The 22398-nt window shown below is 26.9% G+C and overlaps 1 protein-coding gene across 1 annotated transcript in view; it reads right to left on the reverse strand.

Moving 5' to 3' along the window:
* LOC112689747 (dynein beta chain, ciliary) overlaps positions 1-22398 on the reverse strand; it is a 70908-nt gene that overhangs the window by 33440 nt on the left and 15070 nt on the right. The window contains exons 17-37 of the mRNA XM_025563580.1: positions 18665-18829; positions 18370-18592; positions 18238-18315; positions 17981-18166; positions 17744-17913; positions 17240-17462; positions 17006-17172; positions 16774-16939; positions 16585-16708; positions 16260-16408; positions 16162-16191; positions 15537-15782; positions 14204-14428; positions 13918-14144; positions 13278-13419; positions 4459-4692; positions 3607-3785; positions 3221-3356; positions 3000-3134; positions 2813-2932; positions 32-174 (exon numbers count right to left, since the gene is read on the reverse strand). Coding sequence (XP_025419365.1) covers positions 32-174; positions 2813-2932; positions 3000-3134; positions 3221-3356; positions 3607-3785; positions 4459-4692; positions 13278-13419; positions 13918-14144; positions 14204-14428; positions 15537-15782; positions 16162-16191; positions 16260-16408; positions 16585-16708; positions 16774-16939; positions 17006-17172; positions 17240-17462; positions 17744-17913; positions 17981-18166; positions 18238-18315; positions 18370-18592; positions 18665-18829 — 3468 coding nt within the window. The remainder of the gene's footprint in view (positions 1-31; positions 175-2812; positions 2933-2999; positions 3135-3220; positions 3357-3606; positions 3786-4458; positions 4693-13277; positions 13420-13917; positions 14145-14203; positions 14429-15536; positions 15783-16161; positions 16192-16259; positions 16409-16584; positions 16709-16773; positions 16940-17005; positions 17173-17239; positions 17463-17743; positions 17914-17980; positions 18167-18237; positions 18316-18369; positions 18593-18664; positions 18830-22398) is intronic.

Below are 22398 nucleotides of genomic sequence, written 5' to 3' on the forward strand. Positions count from 1 at the left end.
GTTCAATACACATAATACAATATACACTTACCTAAATAAAGCTTTTAAATTTTCCGGCAATTCTGTTCTACCAGCGTAACCGGGATTCATTGTGATGAAAATTCCAACAGAGGAGATTAAACTTATTTGTTCACCCATGAAATTAAATGTAATTGCTTTTTCTCGAATCGCATCCTGGATATAAATGGATACAATTAATTAAAGCTTTTGTACATAATATTTATGATCAACACAATAATTTCAAAAAAATTAAAATGATTGATAAATAGGTTTATTTAGAACCTATTTATTTACCTATTTAGAATTTAATAATATGCTCAGTATAACATACAGTAGAAATCGCTTATTAGGTACACGGATAATTGATACAGTCACATTATTGAAACAAAATTTCTAGCGATGGATCGGCCATATATTAAAATATTGTAAATCAATCGGATTGTTGAAACAACACATCGTTTATTTGAAACAATAAGAACCAAATTCGTCGAAAAATTCCGTTTATTTGGCGAAAACCAATGTATTGTAATTACAATGTACTTTATCTTATATCGTTACAATCGAAACCATTCGAACTCTCGGAAGAAGTATATGAAGATTGAATTGATGTGGACTCACACCTTGATGTTGAAGAGGTTCCAAGTTGGAATTTCCAGCAAAATAAGAAATCCGTAATGCGGTTATTAATCGTCAAACATGCCGTCACTGACGATGAAGAAGAAAGAAGTGAGAAAGAAGCGCGTCCCAAGAAATAAAGAGATTGTAGAAGCTCTCAGTGTCTTCAGGAGAGCAGTCCAGTACCGTGCGGATGAAAAAGGCTTTGGGCAACATTATTCTTACGAAACCATGATCATCAAGTTATGCGACGCAAAATAACAGACAACGATAAACGCATATATTACTTAGCATTTACATATTTTTCATAATAAATAAAACCAATCACTTATTAAAAACAATCGGTTAATTGACATATTTCTTCTTAATAGAAAAATGTTCCTAATAAGCAGGGTTCGGATTTTATAGCATTTACTTCTTATTATAGGATATAGATAAAGATAGCAGAGAGGGCTATACATTTATGTTATGAACCAAGGACTCCAAATATGAAATTTTATTTTGCTATTTTTGCATATTTAAAGTAGTTTAGATTATTAGTGATATTTTTGAAATTTTAGTGATTTTATTTTGCTAATATACATGATTTTATGCTTTATTTTGTATTTTTTATAAATGTTGTTTATATTGAACGAAAAATAGTATTCGTTTATGTGAATCCAAAAATTTCCACATTTTCGTTTCATATTGATAACTGATAAATTATATGGTTATACTATAAAATCATACTATTTAACATGTTGCTAGAATCTGTTTTTAAATAGCCCGGCGATATCAAATATATGTGTACATTTATGCCCTTTAACTGTACGTATTTTAAACTTTCAGCGTAAATTCTCTGCATAGGCAGACACTTGGTTGAAATTTTGGGGAGGCTATAATAATTCAATGTAAAATAATCCGCAGGGGCTTCGCCCCCACATCCCCTTTCAATACACAAATAAAATGTATTACCATTAAGAGTATAGCTATGTTTAAATCATATTAAAAAAAAAAAAAAAAAACTAAATAACGTATATTTAAAAATAATTAATATTTTATTTTAATGACAAATAACTATTTGTATTAGCAAACATACTCAAAATATCATCTCTTTTTATATTTTTCGATTTATCTTTTTCAATATATAGTATTGAAAGATTACTGGACCTATCTTGAACCAACAATGTCCTTAACCAAGATTTTATTTTTTTCATTGCACTGAAACTTCTCACGCAAGTAGTCAAACTATGTTATTGGTATTTTTAATGCTATTGTAAATAGTTTTTTATTATTTCTTATTTTACGATTTTAAAAAAAAATGAACAGATAATTATAAATAAATTATAAAAATAACGAATAAAATTTCTAACAACGTTTTGATTTTGAGGGGCTATTAAAATATTTGTGGGGTCTAAGCCTCCCCCAAGCCCTTTGATATCCGCCTATGGTTCTCCATATTGTTTAATTTCATTTCATATACGTTTATTACTCAATTGTGTATTATTTGTTTTCTGTTTCGATATTTTACGTAAAATACCGAGAATTAAAACATCGAACTATTCGAGACTTAGATATTTTGTATCTGAGTTTGGCAGCCATGAGATTTTTACGACTAACGCTATTCTATTTTGCAAATTATGTGAATGCAAAGTTAATAGTGACAAAAAATTTAACGTTACTCAACACTTAAAAACGGAGAAACATTTGAAATCCATTAAACGAGAACAAAATAAAATAAAAAAGAAATAGTAGTTACTTACAAATATTCCTCAGATATCTACTTTTAATATCGATATTTGCAAGATTCTTATTTCTGCAAATATACTACTAAATAAGTTGTCCAATGTAAAGTTTCGACAATTTTTATAAAAGTATACTAAAAATCCAATTCCAGACGAATCAACACTGAGAAAATTATACGTTGATGATATTTATAATGAAAGTATCTAATCACCACATCTTAAAATTTGAATATACATTTTTTTTTTGCTATTTTTGGTGATTTTTTGGGCATATTTATAGAACATATTTTGAAATATTTTTGGTCATATTATATCTCATATATTAGTATTTTCGGTGCTATTAATTACTTATAATATAAGAAGTATTAAATAGTATATATTACATGCTATTTAATACTTCTTATCAGGTCCTGACCTGCTAATAAGCGACTTCTACTGTAATAACATGCTATGTAAAAATGTCTAATGTGTACCTGAATTGATTTCACTTGGACAGCAACTACTGATAATACTTCGACAGATATCCTGTTAAACTCATCAAAACAACCCCAGGCTCCAGTTTGAGCCAATCCTTTATAAATATTACCGCAAGACTGAGTAACACATTGATTGACTTATAACACAGCTTTGATTTTTAATTACAATATTTAACCTCAATACCTTATAGTCCATTTGTTCAGAACAATTGAAAACATAAACCATAACACCGAGAGCACGTCCAAGATCTTTAGTTGTTTCTGTTTTACCAGTTCCCGCAGGCCCGGCTGGACCTCCACCCATTACCAAGTGCAATGACTAATAAACACAAATTATTGTTTTAATAGTCACCAACAAATAAATATTATGAATATTTGTCAAAATAATTATAAATATATTTTTACTTGTGTTAAGGTTATATAACATCTGTCAGTTAAAGGTGTGATTACCAAACGCGGTGTATTACCTAAATATTCATGACTATAGCGAAATTGAGCATCACAAATATTAGCAAAACAGTCTTTTTCCTTTTCATCCCATCTAAAATTAAAAATACATAGACACATTTTGATTATGAAACATTTTTTTATACATACTGTTTATATATTGATTAATAATATTGAACTATTAATACTACTGAAATCGTGATCACCACAGTTTAATCTTATCAAAACTCAAAAACCTTTTCGTCACAAACAACATCATCGGTTTTTTTATGATACATTGTGTGCATATACTTGTATAATATACGATATTATCTATAAGCGGTTTTTAAGTATCGTAGACTTGCCTATGTCTTAGTTGTGATTGCCACTGAAAAGCTAATACATTTTCAATTTTAGATTGTATTAATCTACCAACAACATCTCTAGAATGAACATCAATTGTACAAATCGTCATGATTTTCTGTCGGTCTTGTCTGGTTAACTCTCCCAATAATAATGTTATCAGTGTATTAAGTTGAAGAATCTATAATATAAATACAGTTTTTATTAAAATACAAAAGTATTAAACAATTAATAAATTGTGAAACTAGGAAAAATATAAAATAAATTATAATTAAAAGTAATCAATTTTGACTTAAAAAAATAAACATTTTCTCTTAAAATCAATCACTAAAATGAGATCGTAACAAAAAAGAAGTATAACTTTAGTTATGAAAAATTAATGTTTTTTTTTTTTAAAAATAATTTGGTACTCGGAGCAGTTTATTATTATATGTATATTAGTATTATTAGCTCTTAGTTGAGGTGGAAACCAAACCGAAAACAACCTGTTTTGTAACTCAAAATTCATTATAATATTGGAAACCTTACCAGATCAGAACTTATAGTTTAAAATTAAAAATTAAAAATTTTGGATTAAACGAAATTTTTCTTTACATTGATTGGTGATATAATTTTTTGTTTAGATATAATGCATTATGATGGATTATCTATATTACCAGTAAGTATGTTATATATATATAACTATTTTATATTTTTATCAACAATTTAAGCACATATTACAGGAAACAAATAAAAAAAAACGTATGAAACCCTAACTTGAACTCATTGTTTGTATTTATTAAAAATGGAACAGAAACTAGTCTCTTATTTTTAGTATATTTTGATGAATAATCACAAAGCTTATTTATAATTACTTGTTTTCTTTGATAATCTTTCAAAGCATTTTCATAGCCTTCTTCAAGCCTAGCAAATGCAATGTTTACTTCTGTAGTCCACCAAATTTGAGTACCACATAATGACACTTGAGCAGGAAAATCAAACAACCATTGCTCTCTAGGTTTTTCTTCATAGGACAAGGTGCTTTCTAAAAAGTTGTGCCTAATTGTTTTACGCATCATCGATTGAATTTTGTTGAGCCATTTTTCGACCTAAAATTATAATCATTAAAATTAATCTAACATAATGTATGTTTAGTTTTTAATCAACAGGGCCTATTTGTAAAGGATCTTAAGCTTAAAAACTTTAAACGGTCTTTTTTATATTAAACGAAAGTCATGAATGTACCTAAGTCTAATTAAAATACAGTTTTTGAAGTATACACTTCTAACGTAATTCAAAAAATTTTAAAATAATAATATACTCATACATTTATATTTTATAGGATTTGCAATAACGTACTTTTATAATTTTCTAATATGATAAGATTTTGAAAGAAATGTATTGGTTTTTTTGTGAAAAACTTCCGAGAAAATTAATCTTTATCAAAAGGTTTCAATAATAGATCTATAATAAATCTAAATAAGAATCGATGCAAAGAAAAAATTAAATATGTTTATATTAATTTTAATGTAATAAATAGATTTATATTTAACAGTATAAACAATTTAATACAAGTTTATTATAAAATATTTTGTGCATCATTAAGCAATCGGAAAATTTAACACAGTAAATTGTTTTTATTACCTAATATTTAAAGTGTAATAATAAAAACTTCACAGTCCATTATTGGTTAAATAAAAATATGCTGTTGAGTTAACCTACAATGATCAGTAAGAATAATTCTATAATTCGATTTCCTATTCTTTATTTATTAAACTTTTTGAACCATATTTTCTTGCATAAGTATCTATTAATTTTCATAAAATGTATCATAAAATTAAACTATTCAAATTATAAAATCATGGAAATATCAAAATTTAAAAGTTGTATGTGTGTAGAACACATTATCATTTTGTTCTAATCGATTATTTACTATTATCCACCAATACCCTCAACTGCGACTTGTTTATAGATAATATGTTTTTATTTCTATTTTATTTTATTTTTGAATAAAAAAAAAACAATTTAAAAATATTTATTTTTAGAATATTTGTGTCTCTGCTAAAATGAAATACTATTTTACGTACATAAACATTTTTAATACGTTTTTAATTTTAAACGTGTAATAAAAGTAATACAAATTATATTTACTTAATTTTTCAACGAACTCAATAATTTTGATTGTTATGGACATTTTTCCTCATAAGTGTTTTGTCTCGAGATATATTTAAAATCTTACCAATGAACATATTCTCATTATAATTTATAAAAACTAGAAAAAATATTTGAATCAATCGATATAAAGACATAAAATTTACTTCTGCTTTTGCTTTTATTTTTTCCTTAAGTCTAATCATTGTTGTAGCAACCAAATATTGTGTCCGAATTGGAACTTCAAAATATATCCTTAAGTATTTTTAATTTTAAAATATTGTAGTTATTTAATATTATTTTCAACAACTGCTTCAATTATTATAAAGTACGTTGGTTTTTTCTAAATAAAATGTACAACATTGACCGTTATAAATTATTACAAAAAATGAAAATTTTCCATTGTTGTGCCCTTAAAATAAATGTGTCCAAAGCATTAGTACTTCTCGTCGCCTCTCCTTGCTACTGAAATATGTCTAATTTTACATATATTATATTTATCGAATCTACCATAAGCCTATTAACGATGGATACTCGTATTTATAAATATCCTCTCTATGTATTCCTAATAATTATCTCGCACGAATGCGTGATTATAAGCTGACAATTCTATAATCTAGAGGTCTTTACACCCAAACGGTTTATAGTTAAAACTATACTATATCTAATGGCTATAATTAAAACTGTAAATATTCTTGGCAATGTATTTATCTTCCTGCATTACACCAAGCCAATACTCTACTAACCTTTGTAATTTACGCAAAAGGTATCTCCAATAGAAATAGAGTTAATTTATTTTCATCGAATTGACTAAACAGTAATGTTTTTTTTATTTATAATTTATTCATCAGTATTGTTCAAGTTCTATTACAGCTATTATTTATTACGTCATATTAAAATTATCTCATTCGTTACGCACGCTATCGCAAATAATTAAAATATACAGATAAAAAAAATTAAAAACCATAACAGTACACATTTAATTGTTAACAGATAGTTGTTTACCAGCTAGTTGTTTACCAGAAGCTAGTTGTTTACCACGCCTTCCGAATAAAATAATATTATTATGAGTTTTATTTTGAAAACAACAATACAAGATTACGTCTGAATGAAATCCAACTAATTTTAATGTTATATTATGTTTCCAAATTGTGTGTATGAAAATAAAATATTTTTGAAATGTATTGTATATATAATATACCTGTATACTATATTATATTATACTGCACTATATTTTAAATATTTATTGTACAATGTAATTATCTTTAAATTTGTTTCAAATTATGTTAAAAATAAAATTTATCACGTATACAAATATCAATAAAATATTTGATATAATGTTTCATCGTTTAAATTTTGAATTTGAAATTGTAATTAATTGTAAAAAATTGTACATTATATATATTATATATATTATATATACATTATAGAACAGTGAAGTCCAACCTTTTTCCTCGGCGAGCCACTTTGGTAAACAATCATCTTAGAGTAGACCAACAAATATAAAAGTACGAATAATATCAATAATAGTCTAATAATGTTATTTTGTTACATGTAGTAGGTAAATAGGTACATATTGAATTTGTTTTCAAATATTTTATTGAGTATTGAAAATATTAAGATTAAGGTACACGCTGTAGATAAACATTAATTAATCAATACACTATTTTAAGTGCACGGGTTGTATCGTGAAATTTATATTTGAAAAAGTTTAAAAATAAAATTAAGAATTTTAAAAAAATCGTATTTTATAATAATTTTACTTTTTTTTTTTACTAATTATTTTTATTTTAAAAAAATTGTAACGCGCCGCATTGAATACTTTTGCAGGCCACATTTTAGCCGCAGCCCGCGGGTTGGGCACCACTGGTTAGAATAAATTGTACTTGAAATACGAGAAAATCAAAATTTAATTTTACATATCATTTAAAATCAACATATTTTTTTGTCCATTATTTGTATTGTTAGTAATTTAATAATATAAATGTTGGGTTCCACGTTGTGAAATTCGGAGAAAAATATATAGAAGTAAAATGTTTATGGTTTTTTATTTTTAATACGGATTTTATTAACTCTTAACTAAACACAACTTTACATAATAGTACAGCTTGATAAATTCAAAATTTTATCAAGACATTCTGTGAACCAGAGTTAATATTATCAATTGATAAGGAATAACTATACGGAGGAAAACATAAAAACTTATAAGACAATATTATAATAAAAATCCATGTACTATCATGTGTTATTTTCAGGGCTCATAACTTGTAGCTCTAAAAAAAAGTTATAAGCGCTAATATACCATGTAAAAAAACAATTTTTACTTATTATTAAAAAAACATATTATGTATAAAAAAATTTTAAAATTCCGATCACGTCGCTATATAATACAAATAAATATAATTCAATCCAAAAGAAGATGGTTAAGTTAATAAAAATGAATTAATTATAAATATGACATTTAATAATATTATAATTACTTGTTGTTATTAAGAAAAATTGTTTTAAATGCTACGGAACTGAAAAAGACTTAAAAAATCAAAATAGCAAATAACGAATTTCTAAATACGTAAGAATAAGTCTGCAAAAGAGTAAAAATTCAAAATACCACATATACTTTGAAATATGCAAAAATATGCAACATAGAATTTCGTATTTAGTTTTTTAATTACCTGAAACAAATGTATAGCTCACATAGGTATTTCTAGGACCTTTAGAAAAAAAATATGTAAATGCTATATTTAGCTATTATTAGCTATTATTTATTATTTATATTATTATTATTTATTATTATTATATATGCTATATTTAGTTATGAACTCTGGTTATTATCATCATTATTGTCATTTAAAATACAATTCTGTCCAGACCTCAGATAAATTAAATTAAGCAATAAGTAAATAAATAGATAAATTAAATAATTAAATAAAGAAATGTACAAAACTTACGCCAAAACTATGGCATAGATATTATAAATACAAAACCGTGTCTGGATTATGAAAAATACTTAAATACTTAAATATAAGAAGACGCAGAAAAATCAATTATATAATTCGAATTGAGCAAAAAGGATCCAAATATGTAAAACTTTGTAAATACTAAGTATCACTCGTTCGTGCCAGACTTATTGACGTATTTACTACGGCATTGTTTTTTTTTTTTTTTTATTTCTGCTGTGCAAGTAATTCAAAGTAAAATACAAAGGACAAGTAATTCCAATTGCCGAATGTGTAGCTGTAACAGGGTATCAGGAGAACACTATCTACTGGGTAGATCGTAGAATTTGGTCATTTCCACGGTATCGATTCGATATTGACCAAGTCGACCGACATTACACCGTAATTTTTTATTGCCATAAAAAAAAAAAAAACAAAATGTAAACGTGGGTAATTCGGATGTAAATTCAGAACTTTCTTCTATGATAATAATTCATTTGAATATCGTGCTGGAAAAGGAGCGAAACAATAAAAACCGTAATAATAGTACTTGCGTGAGTTGCAGGAAAACACTGCTTGCACGTACTGGTCGCTAACGATAAATCGAACAAAATTCAATCGAAACCATCGAGTACGCGTAAATCGTAACAGTATACCAGGATCGCATGCGGTAACCGTGCGAAGGGCCGTGGGCGGCCGACCGTCCGTCTGCGGTCTTCGCGTCTTCTTCGACGAGGGCATTGTTTACGTGTCCTACGTTACCAGGACTCCATGGGCAGGTGCATAAGTCCTGTAACGTCCTGCATTCGCCCACTGATGTGGCCGACACTGGCCCGCCGGCGAGTCTTTTTTTACCTCGACATGAAACGCCGTTGCCGGTTCCCCGGTATCAGGAACCTATAATGTGAACGCGTCCTTGCGCAGCGGACGTACGTACGTATATACACAGTACTCAAAATCATAATTCCGTGACGTGACGGTTAAATTTCGCTGCTCGCTAACCACTACCACTGCCACCGAAGGCCTCGAAACCAACTACTAGAACCGGAGCGTCGTTTTTTTTCGCGCAGAGGTTTCTAGAAACGTTTGCCGACGCGCAAATACATTCGTGGTTATATCCGGTCCGGCTACCAAGTGTGTTTTCCCCGGTGGTTATCAAATCGCAGGAAAGCTTAACCGTTTCGTCTGAAGCGTTTTCGAATCGTGGACAGGGAATCATACAAAAATAAATTGTTATAATAATCGAATAGGAACCACCGTTTATACACATGCGTGCGCTACAATAACGTTCACGTGCGTGTTCGTGTACCGACGTTATCAAGTCGGCGATTCTATTGAACAAATACGAATGTGACGCAAACGGACGAAACACATGTGGGTCTTTTGCTGCACACACATGTGCCTGCTTTAAATGTATCAAAACAGTATTAAAACGATGTGCGTTCCACGGACGAATAAACGAACGTGCTTAACGAGATTACACTAAATGAATAATAATGTTAGGTTAACCCGTATATGATACTGGTTAATTGTTATGATGTTGGTAAAATAACACATATACAAGGTGAGAAACCGCTGTTGTGGTACACCAATAATTGTACGATTTCTTGAATTCGCTATGACAACAATTTCGTATTAGTAACGACCGTAAAAAGATGAATTATAGTTGCATGAAAATATCGAAATCAAACAATGTAACAGTAAATAATCCATAGAAGTACTGAATTATGGGTTTGGTATACTATTTTTTTAATAGACTAATGGAGAAAGATGATTTATTTTCGAAATAGAACGGAAAAGGTTCTTGAAACACTCGGTGTCATAAAAACACTTAATGATTCATTTGAATAATGTAATGAATAAGATCTATTGTCGATTTGCCATAAAATAAATGTAGACCTTCACGTATATTTTTTATTTATTTATTTATTTTTTTTTTTTTTTATCAATACGATTTACAATAGGTATATGTGATTGGCACAATAAGAAAACGGGATACAATAAATATAAATTAAGTGATATATATATAACAGAAGAGGGAGGTCATCCAGTTTTAAGATTCGAATTATATTTTTTTTCAAATTTAATAATTACAACAAGTATTTTTTTTTTTTTTTAATTTTAACAAAAATATAGACACTATTTTCGATTTGATTGACGTATCGAATCACCCGAAAAATGTACGACAACATGATTTTTTAGTGTATAAATTGTTCTAACATTTTTTTTAGAACTTCCATATTCTCGATTTAGAATGATCAAAATGTATTAATATTTCAGGTACCTTACAAAAAAATTGTCCCAAAAAACATTCAGAAATGTATTATTCAATTTATATCATAAATAATATCAAAAGTAATAAAATTTATACTTAAAAAGAATATGATATACGGTTAGTTATTTTATATATACTATTACTATTATATATTGTTATTATTATTTTCTTGTGAACAAATACGCAGTGAGATGAGTAAATATTGTTTTATGTTTTGACCTTCATGCCCAAAGTATGATGTAAAAGAAAACGTTAGTAAACAAATAAAAAATAAATATAATTCATGAATTTATTTTTAGATTTAATATAGTACTTAAAAGTTACTTCAAGTGTCAATCATATAAATTTCTGATGTGAAAAATAAAATATGAATAACCGGTAAATAGTAATAATACCATATTCTAATTAATAAAATTACGTATATTAAAAACAACATTTTTATAGTGCATATTTTTATGTACAATAGTGCACAATTTTCAAAATATATGTACTTGTCGCCGTGTCGACTAGCTAGAACAAATTGAGAATAGAAAAATTAGTTTTGATAATTTAACCGTATGATACGACAATGAACTGAATTATATATTAAAAAAGATATTTTTACATATTAAATATATTATATTTCTATAAATAACACAATGAAATTTCTTAGCCATTAAAAAAATATTTTTACAATTTAAACTTTATTGCTAATTATTTATGGTCGTATATTTTTCAATTTATACTACATAAAAAATAAATATCTGGTAGCGATATCTGGTCCCGTAGTTTAAGTATTAAAAAGAAAAGAAAACATAAATATTATTTGTTAAATTTCATTAAATCACAGTATGAATTCTTAGTTTCAGTTAAATAAACAATCGAATGATTTGAAAGTATTGAATATATACTAAACTTATACTTTGAGAGTCTACGACTTCACTTCAAATTTACACGATTTTTAATTACTTTACAAGATGTTATACATTTTTTTTCACAATTAATTATAAAATGCACTATTTATTCATCTATGTATTAATTCAACTCCACAGTTTATTAGTATTCATATTTTACGCGCTATAAAACGCTACCGTTCAAATTTTTAATTAATGCATACTAATTTAACTGATAAACATTTTGATGATCATCAGATATTTAAAAATATAGAACCACTGATGTGAGTCAAACCAAGATCGGCGACCTATATGCATGTGCATAGATTTTATACTAACCATGAGTAATTTAACAGTATAGTATTCTAATTGCGGCAAAACATGACTAAGACAGAATCTAACAAAAATCCGCGATTTATGCAAAGATGAAAACTATTTTCTAGGATGAATAAAATATCCAAATATATATCCTATTTAATATATTTTGTATGTATAATATGTAATATTGAAAATAGTTTTAGACAGTTGATAATAATGTAAATTTGTATAAAGGCTGTTAAATTGTATTATTGTTAACTATGTAAATTACTTATGAAATATTTACCTGTTAATACTAACTTTTATACAACTACTTTTCATTTATTAATTAAAAATTGATTCTACAGGCAAAAATATTATTTTTACTTAGGAAAACTCGAACATAAAGACATACAATGAATTATAATAAAGAACATAAAACAAGATAATTAAAAGTTTAGAACATCTTTTGTATTAAAACATGTTATTATCATCAATATAATAAGGAAGAGAATACTAATTATTCACTTAATTATCAAATGACATTTAAATCGCTGTGAAAGACCATTTCCTTGTTAATTTCAAAAATACTATATTTGCATGCGCCAGTTAACTTGAAATATATTTGAAGGTCAATAGTTCTTATCAAAGCTTATTAACAAATTTATAAAAAAAAAATATATTGTTTGGATTACAATTATTCCAAAAAACATGATTATTTAAATTTAATCTAAGTTATACCTACTGTGTTGTCCTAACCTATAATATAAATTATAAGATAAAAATGTAACAATTTTTAGTGAAATATTTTTATTTTTACAGTGAAGAAATTGTAAAATGAATTATCTTATAGTTCATAACAATGGCAAAAGATGATAAATTAGTATGTAATAAGCGATACTTACTATAGATACAATAAGAAATACGACATAAAATAAATAAGTGCAAATCGATAAATACTTTAATATTTATATGAGTAAATACTCTATACGTTTATTATATGACTCATAAAACAAGTTTATGAATAAATAATTTTACTAAAAATTTCAGCTAAACCCATTATTTTTTGAGAGATGAATTATTATGACCATCATTAACGTTATAATAATAAATACAAATTGTATTAATAATAACGTAATACTTTTAAATACAACACTACTCACTGGTCCAGTACAGTCACAGTTTTCATTGAATTTTACGTATTCGCCATCCTTGGCGTGCATTCCCGCAGCTACTTTTTTTTCAGTTGTTTTCGAATCAATAAATTCAAGTGATGCTATTGAGTCGAATAATTTAATCATATGTCTAAAATTTTAAATAATAAAAATATAATGAATATATTTATAACAACAATGAATGTTTATATGTTTAAATGTATAATCTAATTTTACATTATATATTTTTATTTTATTTCATTTCGATAATAACTATGAAATAAATAAATCCATTTATAAATTTTACTCAAAATAATCCGTACAAATTCTCATTATATAATAATAATGTATTAATAATGAGAAAAAAAATACAATATAAATAATTGTTCAGAAATTACACAAAATAAATAAATTAATTTATCCTTTTTTTTTATTTAATTGAATGAAAATTTTCAACATATATTGTACTGTATATTATAATAATATTTTTATTTTCCTATTAATATTTAATATTTTTGAAATTAAATTTTAAGGAAATTTTTAATATTATACGTAAATATATTAATAGTTACTACGTTTGATCTCTTAAATAATTTAAAAAAGAACAATATTATTTTCTAAATATGTTTACTAGTATTATTTAATTTACCTGACTACAAGATCTGGATTATTTCCATTGGAAAGAATATCTAAAAGATCAGCTGCAGAAACAAAATAAAATCTTGGAAATGCTAAGCGTTTTGTTTCTAAATATTCTGCTAGGGCCTTTTCGCATAACGTCAAATGGTCGTGAAGATCATCTAAATGTTTGATTAAACCTGGTTTATTTGTAGCTTCGATCACTTTCGGTGTTTTCGACATATTTGCCATTAACTCCTAAATATATTCAAATTACATTTTTAACATTGAACTTAGTAGAGTTTTTAAACGTTTACTTTAAATTCTGAATCGATTCGAAAAAATCTTTCAGAATCTTCTGGTAATTGTTTACGAATATCATCTGAACTCATAAATATAGATTCTAAATGCATCCATGTGCGCTGGACCTCAAACCATGAGTTAATAACTTGATCAGCTATACTCAATTTTTGTTGCCAACTAGAAACTTCTTCCAAAAAAAATGCGACAAACTTTGAAGTCATTAAGTTCTGGAGTTGTACCTTTAACATGTAAATATAATGTAATCAATATTATTGCTTATCTTCCGACTAACATTACAAAAAACTCAATACAAACTTATATAAACGTTTGTCATTTTAGTATTTATTTTTTTGTTTATTATTTTTTTTTTTTTTTTAAATTTTAACCCTTCAGATATTGAATAACAAGTGATTTTATAGATTTTTTTTGTTATTTATAATTAAAACCCAATTTATTTACTCAGACATGCAGATATACACATTTATTCCTTATGTTATTGTAACATCTTCTTTTGTTAACATAACTTAGTTTTTAGAATAATGATTTTAGTAATAAATTAGTTTTTAAAAGCATCAAAGTTTAAAAATGTATCAATTACTATAAAAATATCTCTATTTTCGTCTCTACTAGACAAATAATCATAAACCAATACTCTTAATAAATTTAAAATTATTTTTAGAAAATAGTGTACCATTACTGTTTATCCTAATTGAATTTTATTATTTTGCCAGCATAACATTTTTAGTCATTACTTTATCAATAAAATATGATTTAAATTCAATATTCTAGATGTATTATTAAGTGACATTGTATTAAAATTTAATTTGGTTGAAAGTTAAATGTGTTTTTTTAATATCTCATTTAATTTTAACTAATTTTTAGTTTCACGTTATTTTTAATTAAAGTTAAATAGTATTTAATTAGAATAGAGAGAAAAATAACTTTGTTTTATATAAACGTGGTGGAAACATTAAAAGGAAATAAGAACAATTACGATCACAATTTACCGCTATTTTCCACTTGGATGCTCAATTTACCACGCATTTGATAACTCGACAGTAAAATTATTACTCTAACTAATGATATTAAGAAATGTACGTTTGACATTTAAATTTACGAATAAACACTTACTAAAAATTATAATTAATTTTTTTATTTGAAAATAAAAAGCGGTTTAATTAATTATAACAGAAATGTACATATAATGTATATACCATAATTACTAATGTTATTCTTAATCAAAATTATAAATATTAAAATAATATATATTTTAAAAAATGATCATTATTTAGTTAATATTAATTTGAAAGAAAACCACCTACCATTTAACATAGCAAATTGACTTACTTGGTTTTCTTCAAGAGTTTCAATTAATTTTTCACTTGCTCTTAAAAGACTGCATCCTGTACGGTTATGCGTTTCTTGATAAAATTCCATTGCAGCCCAAGTAGTTTGGAGTTCACGTAGCATTTTTTCCATAGACATTTCTTTTACTGCTTTATCCACAATAGTTTTAACATCATCTTCGCATTCATGCAAGTTTAACGCTAACAATTCGGCTAAAGTTGTTCCTTGATCCATAACAAACTTCACCTAAAACGCAAATGCTTCAATTTGAATAACTTCTCAATTTATTTATAATCTATTTTAACTACACATGAATATTTTTTTATTGATGATATAGTATACAATACATATTTAAAGTACAAGTGTTAGTTTCATTACATTTATTTTAAAACAATATTAATACATTTATAATGTTGAGGCATATGCGTTATATTTAAAATATATATTTATATTGTGTATAATGTTCATATACGTATATGCCTTAACATTGTTGCAGTTCTAGGCCACAAGTGACTCCTAGACAATACAATGCAAATAATAGGACGATACACAATGCATACAGACACACAAAAAGGACAAATACAACAAGCAACATGAACATTTCATGTTTCAATTATTTACTCACATCATACTCTTCAGGTAAATCAGCTAAAGTCTGTAAACATTTTTTTGTATTGATTTGTAAAATTAAGGAATTAACGACGAAAAATAATTGTAGCTTACTTTTGTTGAACTCATAAGCTGTTTCCAGTGACGCTCACGGATTGCTGGATTTTGTAATTCACCAACAGCTCTTAGAGAAGTTACCATATTCTTAACAGTAGCTTCTAAACACGTATAAGTATCCCATGACCTCATTTCTTTGTCTAGCGCTATAACATTAATACATTTTCATTTACTTACATTGCAAAAATATAATTTTTTTTTTCTAGTTCACGTATCTACTCTAGTCTTGAAATACTTTTGTACTTCGAAAAAATATATTTAAAATAATTTAATAAACAGTTTAGTAATACGTGAATGTACTCATTCTTGTTGATCAACAAACCTCTGATTTCTTTTGCAAACTTTTTACATTCAATATCCATATTTTCAACATCCACCTTACGCCAAGGTGTGGTTTTCCAATCATTTATACATGAATGAACTAAATGAATATAGTCCCATAGTTGCTAAAATAATTTTAAAGAATTTCAATAATAATAATAATATTTTAAAATAAAATCACAATACGAACTTTCAACAACTTTAACTCTTTTCTGCACTGTTTAAGAAGTTTAAATTCCGGGACATTTACTTCAAATAATGAGGCTGACTCTTGTATTTGAGCCATACTCATCTCAAAATACATTATCTTAGAGTTGGCATCATTTAATACAAAATATGGACATGGACAATCATATCTAAAACCCCATCAATAAAATTATAATTCAATTCTATAACAAACACTTACAGAGATCGGTTAATACCTAAATATTTTATCTTTTTTGAAAATTTCTCTAAAATAATTAATTCTACTGTCAAAATGTAAAATTCTGTTTCGTATATTATTTACTTCAATTGCTTGTAAAGGAGCTACTTGTTGTTTGATATTAATTGCCAATTTACAAGTGTTGTTCCAAAGTTCAGGAAGTTCCTAAAAATAAATGTTCGGAATGAAATATTATTTATAATTCTAAATAATTTATTAATTCGTTCAAAACCTGTAACAAAACGTTGACTTCTTCTGAAAGTTCCATGTCATAATATTTCAATAATTGTATTGTATCTGTTAATGGTTGAAACATTTCATCTGTAGTAGCTTGTCTCTCTTTTACATTATATAAATAGCCCATAACACTGACAAGAACTTCATAATCACCCTCTACTACTGGTTGCATTAAACCTCCATCTGCATCTTGTATGAACTTAGCCAAATCAAAAAGACTGATCAAATTGAACCAAATTAAAAGGTGTTAGTGTAAAATTATTTAATTTTTTGATATTTAAAAATATATAAATTAATTAAATTAATTCAGTAACATATTTTTTAATGTATTTAATGATATATGTTAATCATTTGAATTTTTTTCAAAACTTATTTATTTTATTTTTAAGCCATTAAGATAATATTTTACTGGTAAATAAATATTTCATTAGAATTATGCATTAAGAGAGAATTAAAATTTATTTCAACTAAAAATTACTTATTTTATACGAATTTATACCTATTAGTTACGTTGTCCATTAAATGCTGTTTAAACATATGACTCCATTTGCAAACAGTATTCAATAATGCTTGTTTAAAAGGTCTCATGTCTACTTGAAACCACGAATCGAATACTTGGACTGATTTTAATTGTTCAATTTCACAATAAAGACTTTCAAAATTGTCAATCTGATAAAAAAAAAAAAATCGTGAAAATTACTTTTTCATTGGTCAAGGTAAGTGCATAAGTACCTACCTGCTCTTTAAACTGATCCATGGTAGGGCTCATAATAGGAGGTGCATACGTGTCATCTAATGACATATTTTCATATTCTTCTATTGAGAGTGGATGTCCGTATCGTAAGAAATGTTGCATATATAGTTCTCGATCATCCAACCACAAATAAGAATAGTTCTCAAAATGTATACAATAATTGTTTGCCTAAACATAAGACCGATAATAAGTTAAAAATAATTATTTAATGGAATTCAAGTACTTCAAATAAAAATCACCTCTGCTATCACCCGAGTTACCGTATTCATAATATCTTCTTTCATATCACAAATATCTGGATTGGAATTCATTTCGTCCTAGTGTATCGATCAACATTATTAAATAGTCAAAGAAAAATTTTTTTAGCTTACATAGTAATCGTTAGCCCCATTTTTATCACTTATCCGTGGCATTAGCTTAGAAAGTTCAATTATTTCTTCGATTACCCCTTGAATAATTGAACAAAAATTCCCTTCGACGTTTGAATCTAATGAAGGCGTAAAAACTAAATCAGGTTCATGTAATTCAAGACAAGCTTCGAGTAGTGGAGCAGTCGATACACTAGGAATCATGTTCTCTGATATGTAACATAAGCTAGAAATATCAAAATAATTACAGTTACAATTAATATACATACACAAAAGTTTATATAAACTATAATTCCACCTGCATCCTATAGCATTAAGTAATGCATCTGCGACAATAGAATCGATAAAAGTCACATAATTTTGCCACTGCTCAACATTTGTTTGATCCTGCATACCAAATAAAACACAATTCTCTTGAAGAAGTTTATGAATATCCGCAGCAGCTTTTTCGATTTCTTTTCGCCTGTTCAGTATAAACTACATCGGTTAGTATGAGTAATTTCACATACTTCGCACTATCAAGTGGTTAGATAGTTAGAAAGATAAATATTTTTATAATTTAAAATTGATTAAATTTAAGACAATAGCTAACATAAATTTAAACTATACTACTACAAATAATAATAAAAAAAAAGTATTAAATAAACTGAAGACAGAATAAGATTATTTATTTTGCCACAACACTATATATACTCAATATGACGGACATAATAAGGAAAACTCGAGAAACTATTATATAAAAACCGTAGAACATGGAAATTTTATTACTATAGAATGATCAACTGAAAATATGACGACCATTTTTAAACAATAAGAAATAAAAAAAACGAAGAACTATTTAATGTTACATAAAAAATAAAACACCTATACAATCAATGAATGTTTTATATTTATTTTTGTAATTATAAAATTTAAAAAAGCATTTAAATAAAGTTCAATTCGTACTACAGAAAAACTATCTGTAGTAAAAAAAAAATCTAACTAATATATTATAAGAAAAACGCTATCACAGAATTTATATCTTAATATAATATCTTATTCTGGAGTATTATTATATTTTACGAGTATTAATTATTTATTAATTTTCGTTTTATTTTATTATTTGATGATATTTAGTTTAAATATAATTTAAAACTGCATACATAGAGGCAGGAGCGTACCCAGGAATTTTTATGAGGGGGGGGGTCCAAAATTTTTATTTTATCTGATATTAGGAAATTAAAATACACTATATACCAGGGGTTCTTAACCTTTTTAGGGCCATAGACCCCTTACAAGTAAAAATTATAACCACGGACCCCCCCCGTCCCTAAAACAAAAACTATTAAGTTTTTCATTTTAAAAATTTTTAATGATAATACAAAAACTTTAGTTAACTTTAGTTACATACGTACGCAGTTACTGATATAGTGGATACATAAGAGAGATTTTTAGTGTGAGGTTTGTTGTTGTTTTGATAGCATTATTTTCTTGAAATCTGGGACTGTATTGGACAGGGTAACACGCATATCATCTTCGATGTCCAATCGGTTTCGTGATTTTGTTTTGATTGTGACCATAGAAGAAAATCCAGACTCGCAGAGATATGTAGTGGCAAACGGAATCAAAAATTGCATTGACCTAGATACAGCTCGAGGATAAGCCTGTGTCAATGTACACCAAAATTCAATTAAATTTTTGGTTTGAAAATCTTGACGTGCCATTTCTTTCGATCTTAAATCAATTAATTCATATTTTACCAGGTCTGAATCATCAATTGAATTTATGTCCACAACAAAAGGATTACGTAACCATATGTCTGTTTTTGAATATGTAGAAATAAAATAATCGTTAAATGAATTTTCAAGTTTATCAAGATGTTCACAAATTTGTGTTTTTATGGAGCTGGACAAAATAATATTTTTTTTTGAAAGTTCGTGTTCAATTGTTGGAAAGTTTACTAAATTATCCGACTGCAATCTTCTTTTCCACAGAGGAATTTTATTTACAAATGAACTTATTGTTTCGGCTGCATTCATAATTGAAACTTCTCGTCCTTGAATCGATGTATTAACCTCATTCAAATGACTAAAAATATCTGACAAATAAGCTAGTCCATGAATGAATTCAATATTATCGAAAAATTTGGAAAGTGAGCTTTGCCTTTCTATTAAAAAATAAGAAATTTCTTCGCGAAATTCATACAAACGTTTCATAACTTGTCCTCTAGAAAGCCAACGTACTTCTGTGTAGTAAAGAAGAACTTCATGTTCAGCTCCCATTTCTTGACATAAAACCTTGAAAAGTCGGTGATGTAAAGCTCTAGATCTGATGAAATTAACTACTTTGACTGCAGTCGTCATAATTTCTTTTAGATCCATTGGTAGAGTTTTTGATGCCAAAGCGTGCCTATGAAGAAAGCAATGAATAATGATGATGTCAGGAATTTCCTTCTTTATCAAAGCCGTGAAACCAGACGTTTTACCCAGCATCGCAGGAGCGCCATCGGTGAACAGTGAACCAAGTTTTTTTTTATAATTTAGTTTATGTTTGGAAAAAAAATTAGTTATCATTTCATATACATCAACGGCCTTTGTATTTTTCAAAAGTGGTTGACAAAATAAGAATTCTTTTTACTAGTTCCAGAATATATGTAACGAACAAAAACTAATAATTGGCTGCATTGAGAGATGTCAGTACTTTCGTCCAATTGTATACTGAATGGAAAAGGAGATAAATTTAATTCCGCAATTACTTGTTCCAAAATGTTAGTTGACATGTCAGAGATCCTGGAGTGAATAGTATCATTTGACAAAGGTATAGCCTCAATTTTTTTTCGTTGTTCCAAACCACAAACTAGTTCTACCATTTCTAATGCACATGGTTTTATTAGTGATTCACCAATTGTATGCGGTTTTTTATTTTGAGCAATGCGGTACGCTACTTTATAAGATGCCTCGAGACATGGTTTCTGTGGTGGTACAAATCCAAGTTGAGGTAAAGTACCTGATTTTTCAAAACGTGCCTTTTTTGTTCGAAAGACTTCCGAATTATCTGACACATGTTGAGGATGCAACGAAACCAAATGTTCTTTGAGTTTAGCAGGTTTCATGCTTCCATTTGCTTGGACTTTTCCGCAAATAAAACATTGTGGTTTTTGTTTACCATCGTGTTCAGTAATAAATGTAAAACCAAACAATTCATATGAATTGTTATAATTTCTTTTTTTTGACATGGACATATTGTTGAATTATCAAAAAAATAAAATAAATAATTGTGGAAATTAAAGTGAATATTATAATATGTCGGCAAAATGTAATAATATAACGCGGTAAAAGTCGGAACACTCAAAACACGTAATAAAATTAAATGGCACAACGTTCAATACGACGGTTACGGGTCAACTGATAAGTGATGGGTTTCCGTAATTGACATTAGTTAAATACGAAATAATGACTGGTTTACCCCGTGATTGTCTATCGATAGGAGGAACACGAGCAAGACATTGTTTTTGTTATCTTATTCGCGTTTTCAGAAATTGTACCAATATATTGTACATCGATAAGAAAAATTAAATAGTTTACGGTTGAAATTTAAAATGTATAAAATAAATAAAATAATTTCTACTTCAACCGACAATCTTGATTCATTTAATAATTTGAATAACTCTTGCATAAATTTAATTTTGGGTATTTTTTAAAAAAAAAACAAAAAATGCAAATCAGTCCATGGACCCCCTAGTAACCATGTACGGACCCCCTAGGGGTCCATGGACCACCGGTTAAGAACCCCTGCTATATACTATTATTATACTATTTACTATTAAATAATATTTATAATCAATGCTATTATGTACCATATTATATAGATCTTCCATTGGCATAAACAATTCGTGAACAAGATGACTCATTTAATAACATTCATGTAAATTAAAAGTTATGTACATTCATAGTCAGTGTTGGGACTTATCTAGATAGATTTTTTGTCATCTCTTATCTTATCTAGATAAATAACGCTAATTTATCTAATTACTTATCTAAGATAAAATTTTTA

The sequence above is a fragment of the Sipha flava genome, unplaced genomic scaffold (genome assembly GCF_003268045.1).
Source record: "Sipha flava isolate LNK unplaced genomic scaffold, YSA_version1 46_pilon_pilon, whole genome shotgun sequence".
Taxonomy (NCBI): domain Eukaryota; kingdom Metazoa; phylum Arthropoda; class Insecta; order Hemiptera; family Aphididae; genus Sipha; species Sipha flava.